This window comes from Crassostrea angulata, chromosome 8 (assembly GCF_025612915.1).
Source record: "Crassostrea angulata isolate pt1a10 chromosome 8, ASM2561291v2, whole genome shotgun sequence".
NCBI lineage: Eukaryota > Metazoa > Mollusca > Bivalvia > Ostreida > Ostreidae > Magallana > Magallana angulata.
The window spans coordinates 51595607-51617379 of NC_069118.1; the positions used below are offsets into that span (position 1 = coordinate 51595607).

General features: G+C 32.1%; 1 protein-coding gene across 1 annotated transcript; it reads left to right on the plus strand.

Moving 5' to 3' along the window:
* The first annotated feature begins 2646 nt into the window (after window positions 1–2646).
* Window positions 2647–20283, plus strand: LOC128159886 (fibrinogen-like protein 1). Its single transcript, XM_052823103.1, has 6 exons — window positions 2647–3154; window positions 12044–12098; window positions 12454–12575; window positions 17687–17783; window positions 18389–18553; window positions 19155–20283. Exons 1-6 carry the CDS (start codon window positions 2834–2836, stop codon window positions 19421–19423), a joined length of 1029 nt encoding a protein of 342 aa, XP_052679063.1. The 5' UTR covers window positions 2647–2833; the 3' UTR covers window positions 19424–20283.
* The last annotated feature ends 1490 nt before the right edge of the window (window positions 20284–21773 follow it).

A 21773-nucleotide genomic window follows, 5' to 3' on the forward strand; every position in this document is an offset into this window, starting at 1 on the left:
TTTCTAAGCAGTCGGGGGTTTGCTCAATGAGATTTCTTTGTAGGCGGGGTTTGCTCAGTGAGATTTCTAAGTAGTCGGGATTTGCTTAATGAGATTTCTGTGTAGTCGCGGTTTGCTAATTGAGATTACTTCATAGTTGGGGTTTGATCATTGAGATTTCTAAGTAGTCGGGGGTTTGCTCAATGAGGTTCAAAGTAACCGTGTTTTCTCGATGACATTACTAAGTAATTGCGGTTTGCTCAATGAGATTTCTACGTATTCGGGGTTTAATGTAAATAAGAAAGCGGAAGACATAATCGTGAATGTTTAATTTGGCTTTCACACGCAAAATTAGATAATATTTACATTTTCAACAGTCTTTGATAACATTCCGAATCAATTTTGAAGCTGAAGCATAATAATTTCATTAAAGATGATTGACACAAAATGGAAGTGTCTTATAGCATAACCGAAAAACGGTATTGGCTGCGCCGCGTAGTAATACATAGCCATAATTGATCAGACGTAGTATGTTTCTTGACAGACCAAATGGTATACCCTGTTGAGCAACCCATCAATCTATTAAAAACTTCATCGGCATTTTTTATTCCCCGCAAACTTCATGAAAAAACCAAGTTTGAATAAGCATACTAGTATTTAGGTAACATAGCAGTTTCGTTGGAATTATGGATATAAATCCAATTCAGATTAAACTATCGATTTTGTTTCATTTTTATTGGTCAGCCTACGGTGCACTTAGATTGCAAGTATCTTTTTAAAGGTTTGTTCCTCTGTTTTTGGGTAGGCATTTTGGGTCACCTCTTTTCTAGAAATTATGCATCATATATTGATTCTACTCATATATTCAAATTTTACAATGTCAATTAAACTATTTTTTGTAAAATAGTAATTAAAAGGAAAAATTGCATAATTACAGAGTTTAGTATGGGCCTATATTTTGTGGCGGAATGTTTTTAAGAAGAAAATGAACATTTTTCATAACCCAGTTGTTTTAAAGTATCGTCACTTTAGCTTCCTTATTTTCAGTGCAAACAAAATTTCGAGTTATATTTTGCATTGGGATATCTTCATTTTGTTACGAAAAGCATAATTTTACAATTTTTCAATATTTCTATCGACACGTATTAGCAAATTTAATATATATTTCATAAAAGTCAAGAAAAAATGAATTCCAATTTTTGCCACAATCAGCTTATTTCATGCCATATCTCAAATTTTACATAATAGACCCATACTTTTTTAAAATTTATTTTCTGAAATTTTGAGATTTTTCTGACAAGTTTATCATAAATTGAGGGAAAAGTTTGAGACTTTAAAATAATTTTATTACATGTTGAATTGGTATTGGATAAAAATAGCGTATTATCAGTGCAAAAAGGTCAAAATATCAATTAAGTGAACACAATTTAACATTGTTCTTTATGACAATTTTAATTTATTTTAAATAGTATAAATTTGTATTTGATGCCATGGTTCATTCTCATAATAAAATATAGAGGGAAAAGCGATTTATGTGAAATCTGCACTTTCAGTGCAGAAAGGTCAAATTCAGTATATAAGGTATTCCATCCATAACTAAGGAGAATTAACAATTTTGAGTGATCTATAATACATCAAATGTACGTATTTTAAAACTATTATGAGGCTGACATAAACCAAACTCGAGTGTATGTATGTATTCTATTTAAATTAACTTTTCGCACTTAAAACTTTTCTAAAGAGTTGTCTGCCCGTTAGGAAAATTAAAAAAAAAGTCATTTTCTGAAAATATGTATGGTTAACTATATGAATTATTTTAGCATATTTGGAGAGAGGGAAGCTTTTGCGATTTTGTATCAAGAGAAATGTGAGAAAATTACTTGTACTAAAGAAATATATTTAAAAATGCATTTTTCCCATAGACTTCAATGTTAGCTTCAACATACAATAAATTTATTAAAATTAATTGTTTTAAAGATTTCTTTATTATTTAATAAAGTCCTTAAAATCACATTAAGATTTTAGTTATCAAACTTACAATATATTAGATATGACATGTGATAGTTATGGATGGACTACCTTGGCGCCAAATGAAGCAAAAAAGACCGTAAACTTAATTTTGTTTTGAATTTTAGTTAAGCTATGTGTGTAGATTTTTAAAAAATACTTTAGAAAAAAACTTATCATTGTGTTTAATCATTCAAATACAACAATTCTCCCACTAAGAAGGTAAGGTGAATCGACACCCTTCATCTGAATTGGCATACTCAAAGATAAATAGTTTGGCATACACTTATCAAAAATATATTGGGAGGTTTCGTAAATAGGCCTTGGATCTGGAGATTTCCTTTGAATTTTTCAAAGGTAGGAACTTTTTGAACTAATCCATGATTTTTATTTTAGCTTGGATCGAACTTGTTTAATTAACACAGAGCCCTATCGAAGGTCCTATCAATCTTTGAGTGTAAAATCCAGAAAAAAGAGTACATGAAATAACTAATGCTCTGTGTATGTTTTGTTAAAGCTAAAAAGTATTTGCTTTGCATCAGTAAAACAACAAAAATGATAACATTTTTTGTTATTGAAAATCATGGCTTAACTAAAAAATCAAATAATCAATAAAAAAATTTTCATTAATATTTAAAAGCTTTTAAATTCAACCCGACAAGTCGACATGGAAACGCATATAAAAATCGAATGTATGCTGTAATTAAAGAAATACATCTATGACGAGACAACGTGTTCAAAAATCAAGCCAACAAATCACGATAAAAAGAGGAGAGATTTTTTGGAAAAGAAAACTGTATTCCAATATATGAGAAGATAACTACAAAGAATATTGGTTTTGGACAAAATGTTTGACGAGGGTGCGTCTTGCAAATTATTCCTGCTGTTTGTTTTATTCGCTTGCGATACATCTGCAATTTCGCCATCGAGTAATTTTGTTTATGATGGTGACGTTCAGTATGAAGACAGCAATAACACTCTATCAGAAGTCTCCATGCCGCCCGGACAGGCATCAACCATCAGTTGTTGCATTAACTGTTTAATGAACACAAGTTGCAAGGCCGTAGAAATATGCTCAACTCCGTCAGAGAACAAATGTCGACTGAGTAAGGGACTAACAAATACCACAGGGACTGCAGCTGGTGCGACGTGCAAACGATATAAAATGGTGAGCATATTTTATAATTCATCAACAAAATATTTGTTTAACTTAGACTGACATGTACTACGCTTTTCCTTATGCACACATTCTGAAAGCATAACAGAATTTAATTCACAGTGAACATGAAAGAAGAGAGAGAGAGAGAGAGAGAGAGAGAGAGAGAGAGAGAGAGAGAGAGAGAGAGAGAGAGAGAGAGAGAGTATTTAGGGTATCAAATGAAAGTTAGGTTCCATCTCTTCCATTTTTTTCATTGTTACCACTTTTATAAACAGTTGCGTTTCATGAAAGAGTTTAAGTAATGTAAACTTAGAAAATCGGACACTTAACTGTTTCTCAGTTTCCCATTTTGTGTAAATTGTTTTTTATTAACGTTTTCAAATGATACTTAAGATATCCCTGTTTTTAGAGAGTTCTCTTTGATGTTTGAAATACAAAATCACAGTTTTTTTAATATAAGCAATGTTAACATTTTTTGAGAAATGATTCAACAGAAACCACTGTTCATGTTTTATATTTCCTCCTCTATGTGACATAGGTACGTATTTTTGATATAGTTTTAATTATCCAATTTAAGGACGCCGAGTGGTCGAATCTGCCTTAACCTTTGACCTATGATATTTTTGGCCAAAACATTTTGATTAAGTATAGAAAAAATCAAAATATTTAAGCTATAAAACCTGAGCATTTTACTTTATCTCTATACAGCGCTTTTTGTCCAAAGGAGGTACAGTAAAACTCGGTTAGTACGAACACGGATATAGCGAATTCTCAAATATAGCGAAATATTTTTGAGTCCCCGGTAAAATAATGAACAAATCTTTGCAAAATTTTACGATTATAACGAATTCGGATATAAAAAATTTACTTATATATTAAACCGATTTTGAGTCCCGTAGAGGTAAATAATATCGAAAGGACTATATATGATATGGGCCTAAAATGGCCCCCTAAAATGAACATCATCATTTTACTGTAATTCTTTGATTTTTAGTACAGATATATATATATATATGTATATGTGATGTGTTTACATAATATTCATTTTGATTCAAGTGCCCACAATTTAGAAATATGACATCATAAAGACAACATTATCCCGCCACTTTTGCATTTTTAGCATAAAACAGCTTGTTTTCAAGCAGTTTTTTCTTTCAGAAAACATAGAGTGCATGCTTGAACAAACAAAATAATTTAATCAGAGATGTATCTTGCCAAGACTAATAAGTGACAAAAAAATCTATCTTGTTCAAGCATGCTCTATGTTTCCCATTCGTAAAAAGATAAGAAAAATATCAGTTTTTGACTGATTATGATTGAATTCTAAAATAGCGTCACTTCTGACGTCATACATTGCCAGTGAGTGCAAAAAAAAATCAAATAAATATATGAAAAATATATTTTATATCAACTCATCTAAAAAATAAGTTAACTTTTTATTCTACCCGAAACACTTCAAAAATGACGAATTATGGGGGCCAAATTTAACTCATATCATATAATATATACAGTAAACAATTTATTTAATTTGGACTGTCGCATTCTGTTTTATTTATTTAAGTATATATATATATATATATATATATATATATATATATATATATATATATATATATATATATATAGTTCTTTAACACTTTCATAACGAATTCTGTACAGTGTAAAAAAGTTTGCACATTAACCAAATAGCATAATAGTTTGAATGAATTTATTTTCATATAAATTTTTCGACTCACAATTCGATTATTAAAGTAATGTATTTTTATTCTAAGCCTCAATTAGCAAAAAGTATAGCATGGTGAAAGAAAACATGTATAAAGTGAATTTGCTACTGGCACTGTACCAGTTATCGGCTAAATTTTAACGTTTTCTTTTCGTAATTCCTTATTTCTCGATATTTTTGGGTAAAACTTGACATACTTTAAAAAGTGAACTCCTTATTTATCAATATGTTAGTTTATATCATTATTTAGAACCCAAAACATCTTTTTTTGTACTTTTTAGCGCGCCCCGAATTTGCCGAGTTTTCACGATTTACTGTACCAGTTATCGGCTTCGTGATAATAACATAGTAAAATCCGTGTTCATGTCGATTTTAAACTCTGCTAAATGTAGTTTGAATTATGCCCCTTGTGGGGTCAGACGAAAGTAGTCGGGGTCATGATATTATAAACAAATCTCTAAAATTAGTCGTTTATTATCAGACGGTAATACACCAAATCGTAGACTATTCAAAGCATAATTATGCAATCAGGCGTTCAATTGCGCTACGAATCTGTCGGAAATTTGTGAATTCCTTTTGTTTATACATGTTAAATGTATTGATTTTAATTGTGAAATCAAAGAAGGGATATAATAACGTATCACAAAGAGGTAATATTCTATTTGTAACTTATTACGTCACTTTCCCCACTGCTGAAAGAGCAAAGATGTAAACTCAGCGGTAAACAATGATCGTTTAAGCTCATGTATAAAACATATTTAAGAAAATTTTCAAGCAAACTTACTTTTCTTTATTCGAAAAAGACGACTGAATTAAAAAATCTTGGATTGTCCCGTGCTATAGACCCGAACCCTCAGTTTAGCCGATAACTGGTCTTAGCCGATAACTGGTACAGTACCAGTATAGATATTATTACGAATTCGTTATACGAGTATAACGAATTACGAATATATCGAAGTTAAATCGTTGCTCCCTAGGACTTTGCTATCACCAAGTTTAACTGTATCAAAATGGTACGACTGTTATGCCCTCTTAAAGTTTTAAATTGCAAATAAATAAACACTTATTTGAACGATTGTGTTTAATTTAATTGTGGAATATTTTCTATCCCATACCATTTTATACAGTAACTGAGAGATAAATGTATAGCACCATCAATATTCAGTATTTCACTCCAAATTGTTTTACCTGTTGTCACAGAGGTACCTAAAATATTGCAGTTGAACTTTACATTTCAAGACACAATATTTGTTGAGTTGTCTTTGTACTTTAAAATGTACGTTATGTTAGAATGAATAATGCTTGCACTTTTTTGAAATTAATCTTCGCATTTGAAAAATACCACAAAAATATCAAACCTAAAAAATAGTACCATCTTCGTCAAGTCTATCATTTACATGCCTAATTAAATGATTTCCGCAATTTGTCTTATTTGCTTAAATCTGTACACAGTTGATCTCTCGTATATTAATACTGAGAATTTCATAATTATATTGTACTTTTAGTATTTATGAAATGAGAGAGAGAGAGAGAGAGAGAGAGAGAGAGAGAGAGAGATGTTTTATATTTAAAATTATTTAACATAGAAATATCTTCTATACCTTTTATAAAAAGGTATTGATTTTGATGCTCTTAAATTCGTTGATGTACTGGACATTAACCAGATTATTAAATCAATTTCGCTAGGTGATGAATGCTACTACATTGATTATTCGACTATGTTCATTAGATCTCTAATCCAAACCCGTTAAAGGATATTTCTTTTCATCTACATCCATGTAGATGAAAAGACATTTCCTAAATCAGATTATCAAGATCTTAGAGGAAATTCCTCTTTTTATGTTTAATGAATACTTTAAAAACATTGTATATATAAGGAACCCTTTTTTAAATTATATGTTCCAAATGCAAATATTAGTGAACCTTGTTTAATTACTTAACAGAAAGTTCACGGTTCCGTTTGTCGCTTACAATCAAGATTGCATTTTATATATTTTAGTCAAAGATTTTTCAGTAACTATTTTTCGCTGATATTTGAAATTATAACACATTCTTTGATTAGGCATGCCATATGCCAAATTATATATTTATTTAAATAGTGTATTTGCTACACAAATTTATACACACTTTTAAATACAAAATAATCTTTCGTTGTTTTCTGTCAAAAGTCGATTTACTCGTGGAAAGAAATGAAAATACAAAACTTAAATAGCTAACTGTAAAAGTCATTCATTGATGTATGAAACAAAAATAAAAATCTTTTCTTACATAAGTTTAGTTGTTTCAGTATATTTTCATCGTACGCCATATTTCAATATCATGCGCGGATCAAGAAAATTTTTCCAGGGGGGGTCCGAAGGATAATTGTGTTTGCCAGGGGGGGTCCGAGGCATATTTTCGCGATAATTTTACTATGTAAATTTAATAAATTTTCATTTTCTAGGGGGGGTCGGGACCCCCCCGACCCCCCCTCTAGATCCGCGCATGAATATAATTAGAATCGGTTATTCAACGAAGCAATTCTAGATCTTTCTTTGTTCGTTTAATTTTTGCGGGGATGTAGGTGATGCCCGTTCCAAAAATATCATCCATTATATTCAAACTTGGGATGTACGGGATGTACGGATCACAAGCAGGACACTTTATCCATTCGGCTACTCACGTTACATGTTGCTGTCGATAAAAAAAGGAGGTACAGTAAAACTCGGTTAGTACGAACACGGATATAGCGAATTCTCAAATATAGCGAAATATTTTTGAGTCCCCGGTAAAATAATGAACAAATCTTTGCAAAATTTTACGATTATAACGAATTCGGATATAAAAAATTTACTTATATATTAAACCGATTTTGAGTCCCGTAGAGGTAAATAATATCGAAAGGACTATATATGATATGGGCCTAAAATGGCCCCCTAAAATGAACATCATCATTTTACTGTAATTCTTTGATTTTTAGTACAGATATATATATATATGTATATGTGATGTGTTTACATAATATTCATTTTGATTCAAGTGCCCACAATTTAGAAATATGACATCATAAAGACAACATTATCCCGCCACTTTTGCATTTTTAGCATAAAACAGCTTGTTTTCAAGCAGTTTTTTCTTTCAGAAAACATAGAGTGCATGCTTGAACAAACAAAATAATTTAATCAGAGATGTATCTTGCCAAGACTAATAAGTGACAAAAAAATCTATCTTGTTCAAGCATGCTCTATGTTTCCCATTCGTAAAAAGATAAGAAAAATATCAGTTTTTGACTGATTATGATTGAATTCTAAAATAGCGTCACTTCTGACGTCATACATTGCCAGTGAGTGCAAAAAAAAATCAAATAAATATATGAAAAATATATTTTATATCAACTCATCTAAAAAATAAGTTAACTTTTTATTCTACCCGAAACACTTCAAAAATGACGAATTATGGGGGCCAAATTTAACTCATATCATATAATATATACAGTAAACAATTTATTTAATTTGGACTGTCGCATTCTGTTTTATTTATTTAAGTATATATATATATATATATATATATATATATATATATATATATATATATATATATATATATATATATATATATAGTTCTTTAACACTTTCATAACGAATTCTGTACAGTGTAAAAAAGTTTGCACATTAACCAAATAGCATAATAGTTTGAATGAATTTATTTTCATATAAATTTTTCGACTCACAATTCGATTATTAAAGTAATGTATTTTTATTCTAAGCCTCAATTAGCAAAAAGTATAGCATGGTGAAAGAAAACATGTATAAAGTGAATTTGCTACTGGCACTGTACCAGTTATCGGCTAAATTTTAACGTTTTCTTTTCGTAATTCCTTATTTCTCGATATTTTTGGGTAAAACTTGACATACTTTAAAAAGTGAACTCCTTATTTATCAATATGTTAGTTTATATCATTATTTAGAACCCAAAACATCTTTTTTTGTACTTTTTAGCGCGCCCCGAATTTGCCGAGTTTTCACGATTTACTGTACCAGTTATCGGCTTCGTGATAATAACATAGTAAAATCCGTGTTCATGTCGATTTTAAACTCTGCTAAATGTAGTTTGAATTATGCCCCTTGTGGGGTCAGACGAAAGTAGTCGGGGTCATGATATTATAAACAAATCTCTAAAATTAGTCGTTTATTATCAGACGGTAATACACCAAATCGTAGACTATTCAAAGCATAATTATGCAATCAGGCGTTCAATTGCGCTACGAATCTGTCGGAAATTTGTGAATTCCTTTTGTTTATACATGTTAAATGTATTGATTTTAATTGTGAAATCAAAGAAGGGATATAATAACGTATCACAAAGAGGTAATATTCTATTTGTAACTTATTACGTCACTTTCCCCACTGCTGAAAGAGCAAAGATGTAAACTCAGCGGTAAACAATGATCGTTTAAGCTCATGTATAAAACATATTTAAGAAAATTTTCAAGCAAACTTACTTTTCTTTATTCGAAAAAGACGACTGAATTAAAAAATCTTGGATTGTCCCGTGCTATAGACCCGAACCCTCAGTTTAGCCGATAACTGGTCTTAGCCGATAACTGGTACAGTACCAGTATAGATATTATTACGAATTCGTTATACGAGTATAACGAATTACGAATATATCGAAGTTAAATCGTTGCTCCCTAGGACTTTGCTATCACCAAGTTTAACTGTATCAAAATGGTACGACTGTTATGCCCTCTTAAAGTTTTAAATTGCAAATAAATAAACACTTATTTGAACGATTGTGTTTAATTTAATTGTGGAATATTTTCTATCCCATACCATTTTATACAGTAACTGAGAGATAAATGTATAGCACCATCAATATTCAGTATTTCACTCCAAATTGTTTTACCTGTTGTCACAGAGGTACCTAAAATATTGCAGTTGAACTTTACATTTCAAGACACAATATTTGTTGAGTTGTCTTTGTACTTTAAAATGTACGTTATGTTAGAATGAATAATGCTTGCACTTTTTTGAAATTAATCTTCGCATTTGAAAAATACCACAAAAATATCAAACCTAAAAAATAGTACCATCTTCGTCAAGTCTATCATTTACATGCCTAATTAAATGATTTCCGCAATTTGTCTTATTTGCTTAAATCTGTACACAGTTGATCTCTCGTATATTAATACTGAGAATTTCATAATTATATTGTACTTTTAGTATTTATGAAATGAGAGAGAGAGAGAGAGAGAGAGAGAGAGAGAGAGAGAGAGAGAGAGAGAGAGAGAGATGTTTTATATTTAAAATTATTTAACATAGAAATATCTTCTATACCTTTTATAAAAAGGTATTGATTTTGATGCTCTTAAATTCGTTGATGTACTGGACATTAACCAGATTATTAAATCAATTTCGCTAGGTGATGAATGCTACTACATTGATTATTCGACTATGTTCATTAGATCTCTAATCCAAACCCGTTAAAGGATATTTCTTTTCATCTACATCCATGTAGATGAAAAGACATTTCCTAAATCAGATTATCAAGATCTTAGAGGAAATTCCTCTTTTTATGTTTAATGAATACTTTAAAAACATTGTATATATAAGGAACCCTTTTTTAAATTATATGTTCCAAATGCAAATATTAGTGAACCTTGTTTAATTACTTAACAGAAAGTTCACGGTTCCGTTTGTCGCTTACAATCAAGATTGCATTTTATATATTTTAGTCAAAGATTTTTCAGTAACTATTTTTCGCTGATATTTGAAATTTTAACACATTCTTTGATTAGGCATGCCATATGCCAAATTATATATTTATTTAAATAGTGTATTTGCTACACAAATTTATACACACTTTTAAATACAAAATAATCTTTCGTTGTTTTCTGTCAAAAGTCGATTTACTCGTGGAAAGAAATGAAAATACAAAACTTAAATAGCTAACTGTAAAAGTCATTCATTGATGTATGAAACAAAAATAAAAATCTTTTCTTACATAAGTTTAGTTGTTTCAGTATATTTTCATCGTACGCCATATTTCAATATCATGCGCGGATCAAGAAAATTTTTCCAGGGGGGGTCCGAAGGATAATTGTGTTTGCCAGGGGGGGTCCGAGGCATATTTTCGCGATAATTTTACTATGTAAATTTAATAAATTTTCATTTTCTAGGGGGGGTCGGGACCCCCCCGACCCCCCCTCTAGATCCGCGCATGAATATAATTAGAATCGGTTATTCAACGAAGCAATTCTAGATCTTTCTTTGTTCGTTTAATTTTTGCGGGGATGTAGGTGATGCCCGTTCCAAAAATATCATCCATTATATTCAAACTTGGGATGTACGGGATGTACGGATCACAAGCAGGACACTTTATCCATTCGGCTACTCACGTTACATGTTGCTGTCGATAAAATCCTTTCCAAAAAAAAAAAATAATAAAAAATAAACAAAAAACAAACAAGCAGAAAAAGGTCGTCATGGCATGACAAAATGAAAAAATAACACATTTGTGTAATCAAACATTTTAAAATTAAACTATTGCCATGAACAAAGCCAAATATTTAAAAATCGGTGTACAATTTGAATGCGAAACATTTGTACAATTTAAAAACTAATTGAAATGTTTAAAAAACATAAATACTGCATTTATCTTCAACATTTCATTGTAGGCCATAATATTACCTCATAGAATTAGAAGGAACACGAATGAATTTTGCGCGCGCGCCGCTTCATTCATTGTCAAACATTTTCTATTTTTCTGTATTCAATCTGATCATCGTGCATAATTTATGACACATGTTCTAATAATTTGTTTTATCGAAAACTACCAGCCACAATGAAATAAATGCTGAAATTGCATTTCAAGGATTTAAAGTAAATGAATTGATATCTTAGAAGAATGAACAGTGATCCAATGTTTTGGTGTTTGATTTATATTGATTTTAGATAAAAATATTTTCCCCCAAAAGTTTAGCTTTAGGAAGATATAATGCATATATGAAATATGAGAAATACGTGACTGTAATGTGATTTAAACATTTTTGCCATATGTGTTTGATTTGATTTTTCATAAAAAGCAATAATTCTATCTTTTCTATAACAGATAGTTTTTTGTTTAGAAATAAATTGTATGGAGCCGTTTTTGCGCTTGAATAACGGTTTTTTGTTTGTTTTTATTACCTGTTGCAGAAAGACAAATGTGGAGGGGAGGGTTATCCTGGAAGTAACGGGAATTGTATATACGGTATGTAAAGATGCCATTTATGGTCAGTGATCTGTCAGTGTTAAAAGTCAGTAATAAATGACATATTTGTTTGAATTAACTTTTACTTTCACATAAAACCTTAAAATCCAATTATTTTAAGTTTTCGTAGAATGTATTTTTATGCCAAGTTAGCACAACTGGAAATAATGTCGACGGTGATATAAGAGTAACAAATTCTCTCTACTTATTCTTTCGAATAAGGTACACAGACATGATGAATAACGAATATAGGGAAGTATATTCATTGGTTTTAAACACTTTGTAATTACTGAGTTTTTCTTTAGTTGGTAACGTAATGTTAAACGTTTCATATTAAATCATTCCTTCTTGAAAGATGGCTGCCAGTCCTGTGATTGTGTTGGGGTTCTCACGCATGCGTCAGGGGTGTACGGTATTACGATTGGTGGAAACAGCAAACTTGTTTACTGCTCTTTTGAAAACGGACTGTCATGGACAGTAAGTTTTATACTACTGCAAATCGATTTCATAGTTATAAATAAGTACATTTTGTAAACATGTATAACTTTTCAATAAAAGAATAATACAATAATAATTTAATTCTGGTTGTAACGCGCTTTCCGATTGGCTAAAAAATTATTTTATATCGTATAAAGAATGTTGCCTACGTCATAGTAAGACTAACGTCAAAAACGTATCAATACGCATGACGTTACGTTTGAATTTTGTACAATTTACGTCATTTTAAAGGTCAAATGGCCGTTTTTATCTACAATGAAGAGTAGAAAAATTAAATTGTAAGCAATGAATTCAATATTTATTAGTTTTATACGATATAAAATGGTTTGAAACAGTTTACGCTTTTTTATAAACCGCTTCGCGGTTTATAAAGCGTAAACTGCCAAACCATTTTATATCGTATAGAACAAATAATATTGAATTCATTCCTTAAATAAAGAATGTGGGCGCTTAAGATGTAGATTCGGCAGGAATCTGGGCGCACAAGGAGAGTGAAAATTTCATTAATTAATTTTGAATATTTTTCGAATTATAACCGTTATTTGGTTTCTGTTGGATGTGGAATGAGTGGAAAAATATTTGAAATGCTAAAGGTTTTATTATAATATGGGTCTAAATATAGCAACACGGTGCAATTCATGCAAGATCCTACTTATTTACAACTGTTTTTAGCTCACCTGAGCTGAAAGCTCAAGTGAGCTATTCTGATCACATTTTGTCTGTCGTCCGTCTGTCCGTCCGTCTGTCCGTCTGTCCGTCTGTCTGTCCGTAAACTTTTCACATTTTCAACATCTTCTAAAGAACTACTTGGCCAATTTCAACCAAACTTGGCACAAATCATCCTTAGGCAAAGGGGATTCAAAGTTGTGAAAATTAAGGGCCACACCCGTTTTCAAGGGGAGATAATTAGAAATTAATGAAAAATTTCGAGAAATTTTCAAAAATCTTCTTCTCAAGAACCAGAAAGCCAGGAAAGCTGAAACTTGTGTGGAAGCATCCTCAGGTAGTGTAGATTCAAAGTTGTGAAATTCATGACCCCCGGGGGTAGGGTGGGGCCACAATGGGGGTCGAAGTTTTACATAGGAATATATAGAGTAAATCTTTAAAAATCTTCTTCTCTAACTAAACAGCCAGGAAAGCTGAAACTTGTGTGGAAGCATCCTCAGGTAGTGTTAGATTCAAAGTTGTGAAAATCATAACCCCTGGGGTTAAGTTGGGGCCACAATGGGGGGTCGAAGTTTTACATAGGAATATATAGAGTAAATCTTTAAAAATCTTCTTCTCAGAAACTAATCAGCCAGGAAAGCTGAAACTTGTGTGGAAGCATCCTCAGGTAGTGTAGATTCAAAGTTGTGAAAATCATGACCCCCGGGGGTAGGGTGGGGCCACAATGGGGGGGGGGGGTCGAAGTTTTACAAAGGAATATATAGAATAAATCTTTAAAAATCTTCTTCTCAGAAACTAATCAGCCAGGAAAGCTGAAACTTGTGTGGAAGCATCCTCAGGTAGTGTAGATTCAAAGTTGTGAAAATCATAACCCCTGGGGTTAGGTTGGGGCCACAATGGGGGTCGAAGTTTTACATAGGAATATATAGAGTAAATCTTTAAAAATCTTCTTCTCAGAAACTAAACAGCCAGGAAAGCTGAAACTTGTGTGGAAGCATCCTCAGGTAGTGTAGATTCAAAGGTGTGAAAATCATGACCCCCAGGGGTAGGGTGGGGCCACAATGGGGGGTCGAAGTTTTACATAGGAATATATAGAATAAATCTTTAAAAATCTTCTTCTCAGAAACTAATCAGCCAGGAAAGCTGAAACTTGTGTGGAAGCATCCTCAGGTAGTGTAGATTCAAAGTTGTGAAAATCATAACCCCTGGGGTTAGGTTGGGGCCACAATGGGGGGTCGAAGTTTTACATAGGAATATATAGAGTAAATCTTTAAAAATCTTCTTCTCAGAAACTAAACAGCCAGGAAAGCTGAAACTTGTGTGGAAACATCCTCAGGTAGTGTAGATTCAAAGTTGTGAAAATCATGACCCCCAGGGGTAGGGTGGGGCCACAATGGGGGGTCGAAGTTTTACATAGGAATATATAGAATAAATCTTTAAAAATCTTCTTCTCAGAAACTAATCAGCCAGGAAAGCTGAAACTTGTGTGGAAGCATCCTCAGGTAGTGTAGATTCAAAGTTGTGAAAATCATAACCCCTGGGGTTAGGTTGGGGCCACAATGGGGGGTCAAAGTTTTACATAGGAATATATAGAGTAAATCTTTAAAAATCTTCTTCTCAGTAACTAATCAGCCAGGAATGCTGAAACTTGTGTGGAAGCATCCTCAGGTAGTGTAGATTCAAAGTTGTGAAAATCATGATCCCTGGGGGTAGGGTGAGGCCACATTGGGGGGGGGGGTTAAAATTTTACATAGGAATATATAGAGTAAATCTTTAAAAATCTTCTTCTCAGAAACTAATCAGCCAGGAAAGCTGAAACTTGTGGGAAGTATCCTCAGGTAGTGTAGATTCAAAGTTGTGAAAATCATGACCCCTGGGGGTAGGGTGAGGCCACATGGGGGGGGGGGGGGGTGTTAAAGTTTTACATAGGAATTAAGAGTAAATCTTTAAAAATCTTCTTCTCAGAAACTAATCAGCAAGATGATTCTTTTTAATTGTTAAGACTTTGGCTCCAGGACAATTCTTCGGCCTCACAAGAAGGTTCAGAGTTTGATGTAGCTAAATATCCCATATATAAACAATTGTAAAGGATCTTTTTGAGAACTGCAATGCTCAACATGTGATATGACTATAAAATTGAAGCAGGCAGCTATTTTTTCATTAGAATCATTTTGTATTACTGTTTTGGGTTATTGCCCTTGATTTATTGATTCTTGATTATTTTAATTAATGCATCCACTGTTAACCAATTAATGTGATGATTATTTTTATACAATAATAAATATTCAATGTATATAAGTTGTTCTGCATAAGTAGTTTTGGGTTAGGCTGGATTAGTTTGTTTATTTTTGATTTCCAATTTTTAGATACTATGAATTATTTTAGGCTGGCACATATATAGGGACAGTGTCTATTACATTGCAACGAGTGACTGTTTGGGGTTAAACTTGAACAGGTACGGAGAGATTGAGGGTGTTGACATCCCTGCTCTTTCTAATTTTCGTGTTTTTCTAACCAACGATACAGAATGTGCGGTCATTTCTGCCCTGTATCGCATTGATACAAGTGTGCGGTCATACCTGCTTGTATTGGTGGTGGTTGCGGCGGAGCACTAGTGTATGGTCATCCCTGCTGGTGTTCTGGCCTTTCTAGTGCAAGTGTGCGGCACTCCCTGCGTTAGGTTGAGCTGTTGGCGCAAGTGTGAGGTCATCCCTGCTTGCGTTATCTCTGCTTGCATTAACGTTGGTACCTGTTGAGTTGCGTAGGTGTGCGGTCATCCCTGCCTGCATAACGTTGAGTCCCTATATATGTGCAGGAGCGGTGATTAAAGTCTGCTCTTGTAAATATTTTCAGCAATCAGGGCTATCCGAGTTCCAAGGGGGAAAAATGGATTTTATTTATACAGGATCTACATGTATTAATGTACATTGTCCAGATTGTATTATGACTCCATTAAGCTGACTTTATCATACCTATTGTTCCTCAGGTGAGCGATGTGGCCCATGGACCTCTTGTTAAATGATTTTGTTGTCTCTGGGTCTTCTCTCCACAAATTTGAAACGTGTAACGGTAACATATTTCAACATTAAAAATGTCGCATTTTAAAAAAAGATTGAGAGATGACCCAGAGATGACTAATTATGTACTTTTTCAAATTATTTTTTGAAGGATAAAAAACAAAGTCCATTGATATGACAGTGGTGTTTCAAACAGTACTTTATAGAGCACATATTGACAAGTCTCCGTGGCTCAGTGGTTTCGTCCTGGATTTAGTGAATACATACATTCAGTGTTTTGGGTTCAAATCCAACTGGTGGTCTTTTTAAAAAAAAATTAAACTTTTTTGTTTTAAATGTATGTTATTATAGCATGATGTTGAATTATAATATACCGGTATATTTTAATTTGTTTTTATTGATTTCTAGATCTGCTGTATGAACACTATAAAAAAATTTTTTTCTTATTACTAGTTTTTTAGGATAACACAATATAACTTCATTAAATAATGTTTTCATTAACATTTCCAACTAGTTATCGGTTTACCTCTCATTGCCATTTTTTGAAAGCTTTGTGAGTTTTTTAATAACCGGAATAGCCATGTACTTCGACTCTCAACATAATATATTTTTGTTGAAACCTGTACATAGCCTTTCGAGGTTATAGACATTTAAATCCCAATTGATTCGTGTCGAGGATTCCTGCAAACTTACAATCTTGTGCGCTCACTTTCTTTTCGTCAAATGAATTCGAAGAAGTTCTACAATGCTTCACTGATTGTGATTTGGTTAAGCATTGAATGCTATTTTTGAATGTTGTCGGTCCTATAACACACCAAGCGGTGCAGACAAATTATCAAACTGCGCTAACGCTCGGTATTCATCAAAGATTCAATGCTTATATCTATATTTTCATACTGATATCCGTTTGTATGAAATATTGGGTATCGTCGGTATAAAGCCATTATATACGCTCTTAGTCAAAGATTAATAACATACATGTACATGGAACAGCCATATTAACATACTATTTATATTGCATTGACGACCTAAACTAAAGTGTCATAAACTTGATTTAAAAAATTCTTTTTTATTGACGAAAAGATATAATTTGAAGATTATTTTTTATTAGTACATATCAAATTGATTAGGTAAGTTTAAACGTTTCAATTAATCTTACATTAAAACATATTCCTAAAACGCGTGATGACGTTTTTATTTCTGCTCCTGGCGCATGAATTAGCAAAGTGTTTTCCCAGGTAATTGAACGTCGCATACATCCAATGCAAACATTAGGGGAAATATACACTGAATGTAAATATTGTACAATGAAAACTTTGAACAGGAATGTAAACACAGTTATTTGTATACCCTGTTTTATCGCTAAATAGCGGAATACGTTATTGATATTTTATCTTGGATGAACAGGTCATTCAAAGAAGGGAAGACGGATCAGAGAATTTCAACAGAACTTGGACAGACTATGAATTAGGATTTGGTTCCCCGGCATCAGAGGTCTGGCTAGGTATTCATGTATACTTTTTCCGTTTTTTCTTTTGAATGTTATGTGTATGTTATTACAAATCACAGCATTGTATCGAATGATTTAAAATAAAACCCCATAATGGAGAACCACACTGCCGTCGAGATCAAATGGTACTTGATTGTTAATCACTATAAAACGTCAAATCATTAGTTAATGCTACATGTTCATTGCAAAATTTTGTACTGGTCCTCCATTCGCTCACCTGATATTTTGCTTTAAATAATTGTCTAAAGATATTTCAGACTATTATTGAAATTAACAGAATTTCAACATGCGTGATATTAGGTAATTTTGACAAAAATTACTATTACCTTTGTTAATATGTTGAAGAAACATCACTGATATATTGCGATAAGTGTTATCTTGCTATCGTCATATTTCAATCCAATAATCAAGACGTATTAATAGCCTTAATAGTTCAATGGTCAACCAAAGAAGGTCAATTTCATATGGGAACGGAAGGTTGCCCATGATTTTAAAAAAACCTTATAATTATACTGAAATTCATTCGGCCATTAGGAAGTTTTTACAGAAGAACCAAAAAAAAAAAAAAAAATCAATAACGCGTGTAATAACTTTCGTAGGAAACAAGTACACCCATCAACTGACCGCTGAGGGTCATTCCGTTCTAAGGATTGAGTTAGAGGACTTCAGTGGTAATAACCGGTACGCCGAGTACAGCAGTTTCAGTTTGGCTGACGTCACAGACAACTACAGGATTCAGGTCACTGGGTACACGGGGGATGCCGGTATGTGACATCATTATTCACTAAAATTTAGCTCATTTTTAAAACGCACATGAAAGACCTTTATTCATTCCTGTGTTACCGATATTAACTATTCATTATGAGTGTTAGTTCCTATTATATTATAAGTTATTGGTTTGACCCCATATTAAGTGAAATTTTCGCCTAAATGCTGTAATAGGCATATTTTGTGTTAAAAAAAGGGTTTTTTATATTGTATTGTAGATTTAATATATTTTAGATATTTATTCCATTCATATAAAGGATTTCAGGTTAATCAGCATAATTATAAGAACTTTTTATTCATAGTGAACAGTCTTAATGGCACAACGGGAGACAAACAATATGTAGTGATTTTATACAATCACTTTGTAAAGATAATGCATCACAAAATGTCGTTTTTGTGTTTTAGAGTTTTTAGAAAATATGTTTAAAACGAGCAAGAAGTGCATAAAGATATGCAGTATATTTTGAACCGATGATAACTGCACATTTGTAATTCGCATGAAAAAACGTTCTAGAAATTCATTTTCTGTGTTGCTGTGATTGGTTGAAAGTTAAACTTAACTCCTAGGAATGCATTCAGTACTTTGATTATTTGTAGGGGACAGTTTTTCAGGACCCTGTACTAAATGCAATAATGGTATGCCTTTTTCTACATACGACCGGGAAAATGACAACGCACCGAACAACATGTATTATGGGCATTGTGCCCAGTGGGCCAAAGGTGGGTGGTGGTTTAACGCCTGCCACAGAAGTAACCTGAACGGGTGGTATGGAGACAGCAGCTACGCCCAAGGCATCACGTGGGAAGCCTGGAAAGGGTTCTACGATTCACTGAAAGCTTCAACCATGAAAATCAGAAAATTGTAAAAAGAACCATAAGATTTTATTGTTTTTTTTTTTTAAAGAAAAGTGATTACACTTTTTTTTGTTGCAACAGGCACTGTAGGTTTCACATTAATCATTGCATCGTCGTCCTGGATCTTTATAGTATTTCGAACAATATAGATTCAAAATGTTTAGTTGTTGTCGGGTTCTCAAATACGCTTTGTTAGTTTAATTCTAACCGTTTTTCCAAACTGGACTTAAAAACGTTCGATAAATATACATTTATATTTAAGTAGGTGGTATTGTAATTTTTTTTTAAACCGAAAACACTTTTTCTGCAATGATTGCTACCTTCATAACCTGCATGAATCACCAAAGAGAGCATTTTATTGTTTATATTAACATCTTTTTTTTAAACTAATTAATAAATTCAATATGAAAAGTAAGTAAAATTCACTAAATGACTGTTTACGTACATAAGTACGTTAGCTAAAAGAAACAGCCAAATCGTCTCCTGTGAGACTTTGAGTCTAACATCATCATGATTATTTCGTGCAGTCCATGATATTTCGTAGGTCGCTGTAGATTTAGACGAATCGATAAACAGGGCGTGTCACTTTCAGACCTGTCGATTTCTTCTCAGTTTCAGCCGCTGTGGATTTCGACCAATCGATAAACGGGACGTGTAGATTTCAGTCTGGCTGTTTGTATAGAGCTATGAATTAACTATTATAAGTTTTCGTAAGAAATAGATGGAATAATACTTGGTAGATGTAAATATAATCATATAAACGCTGTTATGTAAACCCTTACCTGTTAACTGAATGTTTCCATGACCGTCTTTGGTTTTACCTTTTTTCAGCTAAGTGTCATTTCTCAGATTGATTTATCATTCAAAGTAGTCGAACTTTTGAATATTTTTTTTTAAATTGTCAAGAATTATTATTCAAACATAAAATTGTGATATTTCGATACTATCTCGTTTTCTTTTTTTTACCACCATTAATGTTTTTAGACATTCACTGCCTGACTCGCACACACTTATATACGGAACGTAGTTGAACAAATCAAAATTTGGATTAATATTAATGAGGTAGTCCCGAAGTCAGTAAGCTGATTTGTGATTGGCTGTGAGTTCCCAGCGATGAACATCAGACAGATTTCATTATCAAGTATGATTAAAATTGTTGGATATAAGTGTAACCCATTTTTGCATCAATATTTTGACCAACGATAAGTATTTCGTTGTACTTTTCCTATATTATTTTTTATTGAATCAAAGTTATGTTTTGACTAATCGACTCCTTTTTGTAAAGTTGAAATGTTATAGAAACGATATCAAAGTAAAGTTGAAAAAGGAAAACAAACTCTAAATGACAAAACTATTCTCTCTTTACAAAAAAATGTCAAACTGTGAATTTGAAATGAACAAGAATAAGTAGAAAAACTCGCATGGCATAATAATTGGCCACTTAACACATACATTAGGACTTATCGACGACAGTCCACTAATATACATATAGATGCTTTTATCGTATGTTTATAATATATAGAAGGGTTGTAAAATTTGGATTGAAAATACAAATACTTTTGTATTGATTTTATTTATCTTAACTGATATTATCCGAAACGTAAATGTAATAAAAATTTTGGTTTTTACATAATTCGAACAAAAGTATTATAATGGTGCCTACACCAGTATCGTTTACTTGTACATGTACTTTAAACTATGCATGAACCCAAAGACAAAAGTAAGATTTGCTAGTCTATTCGAAGCAGCCAAGGTTTTGTTAAAACACTTCAACTTAATTGCAAGGGCATAAAAAAAAAATATATAAGTATATAAAAAAAACAGTACAATTCTATTAAACATAATTGATCTTGGCTAAAATAAACAATTTTGTGCTAAATTAAGGGAGACTGGACGTTAAAAAAATTGATTTATTCAAACCGGAAGTAAAGATTTTTTTGATGTATCACCATTTGATGGTTTTTTCTTCAGAGAAAAAAATCTTTAGGGAAGAAGAAAAATTGGGAAGACTTATAAATTTGACGCACTTCCTACAAATTCACACCTGATTTAGTCGTAAAAATTGGTAACTATCGGAGTGACTCCTTGCAAAATCAAGAATGTAAATAATTTAAATCTTTAAATGATTAACTTCTTTGCAAAAATTCCCACAAGACATCTTATCAAACTATCTAGAGTAAAAAAAGGGCTCAGCCTCGTAAGAAAACAACTCCTTACAAGCTATTTTATGACATATATAAGAACAGGTATATTTATTTTACATACATTTTTTTTTTAAATGAAACGCTGTGTTCTTATTGTTATTTTCTTTAAAATAATATAATAATCTTACGATAAAGACATAAATCAGTTTTCCTGTTT

Excerpts from the sequence above, each read along its gene's own strand:
- LOC128159886 (XM_052823103.1), top strand. The coding sequence starts at position 2,834 with ATGTTTGACGAGGGTGCGTCTTGCAAATTATTCCTGCTGTTTGTTTTA. Across the intron at positions 3,155-12,043 it reads CGTGCAAACGATATAAAATG|AAAGACAAATGTGGAGGGGA; the intron begins GTGAGCATATTT and ends TACCTGTTGCAG. Across the intron at positions 12,576-17,686 it reads AAAACGGACTGTCATGGACA|GTCATTCAAAGAAGGGAAGA; the intron begins GTAAGTTTTATA and ends TTGGATGAACAG.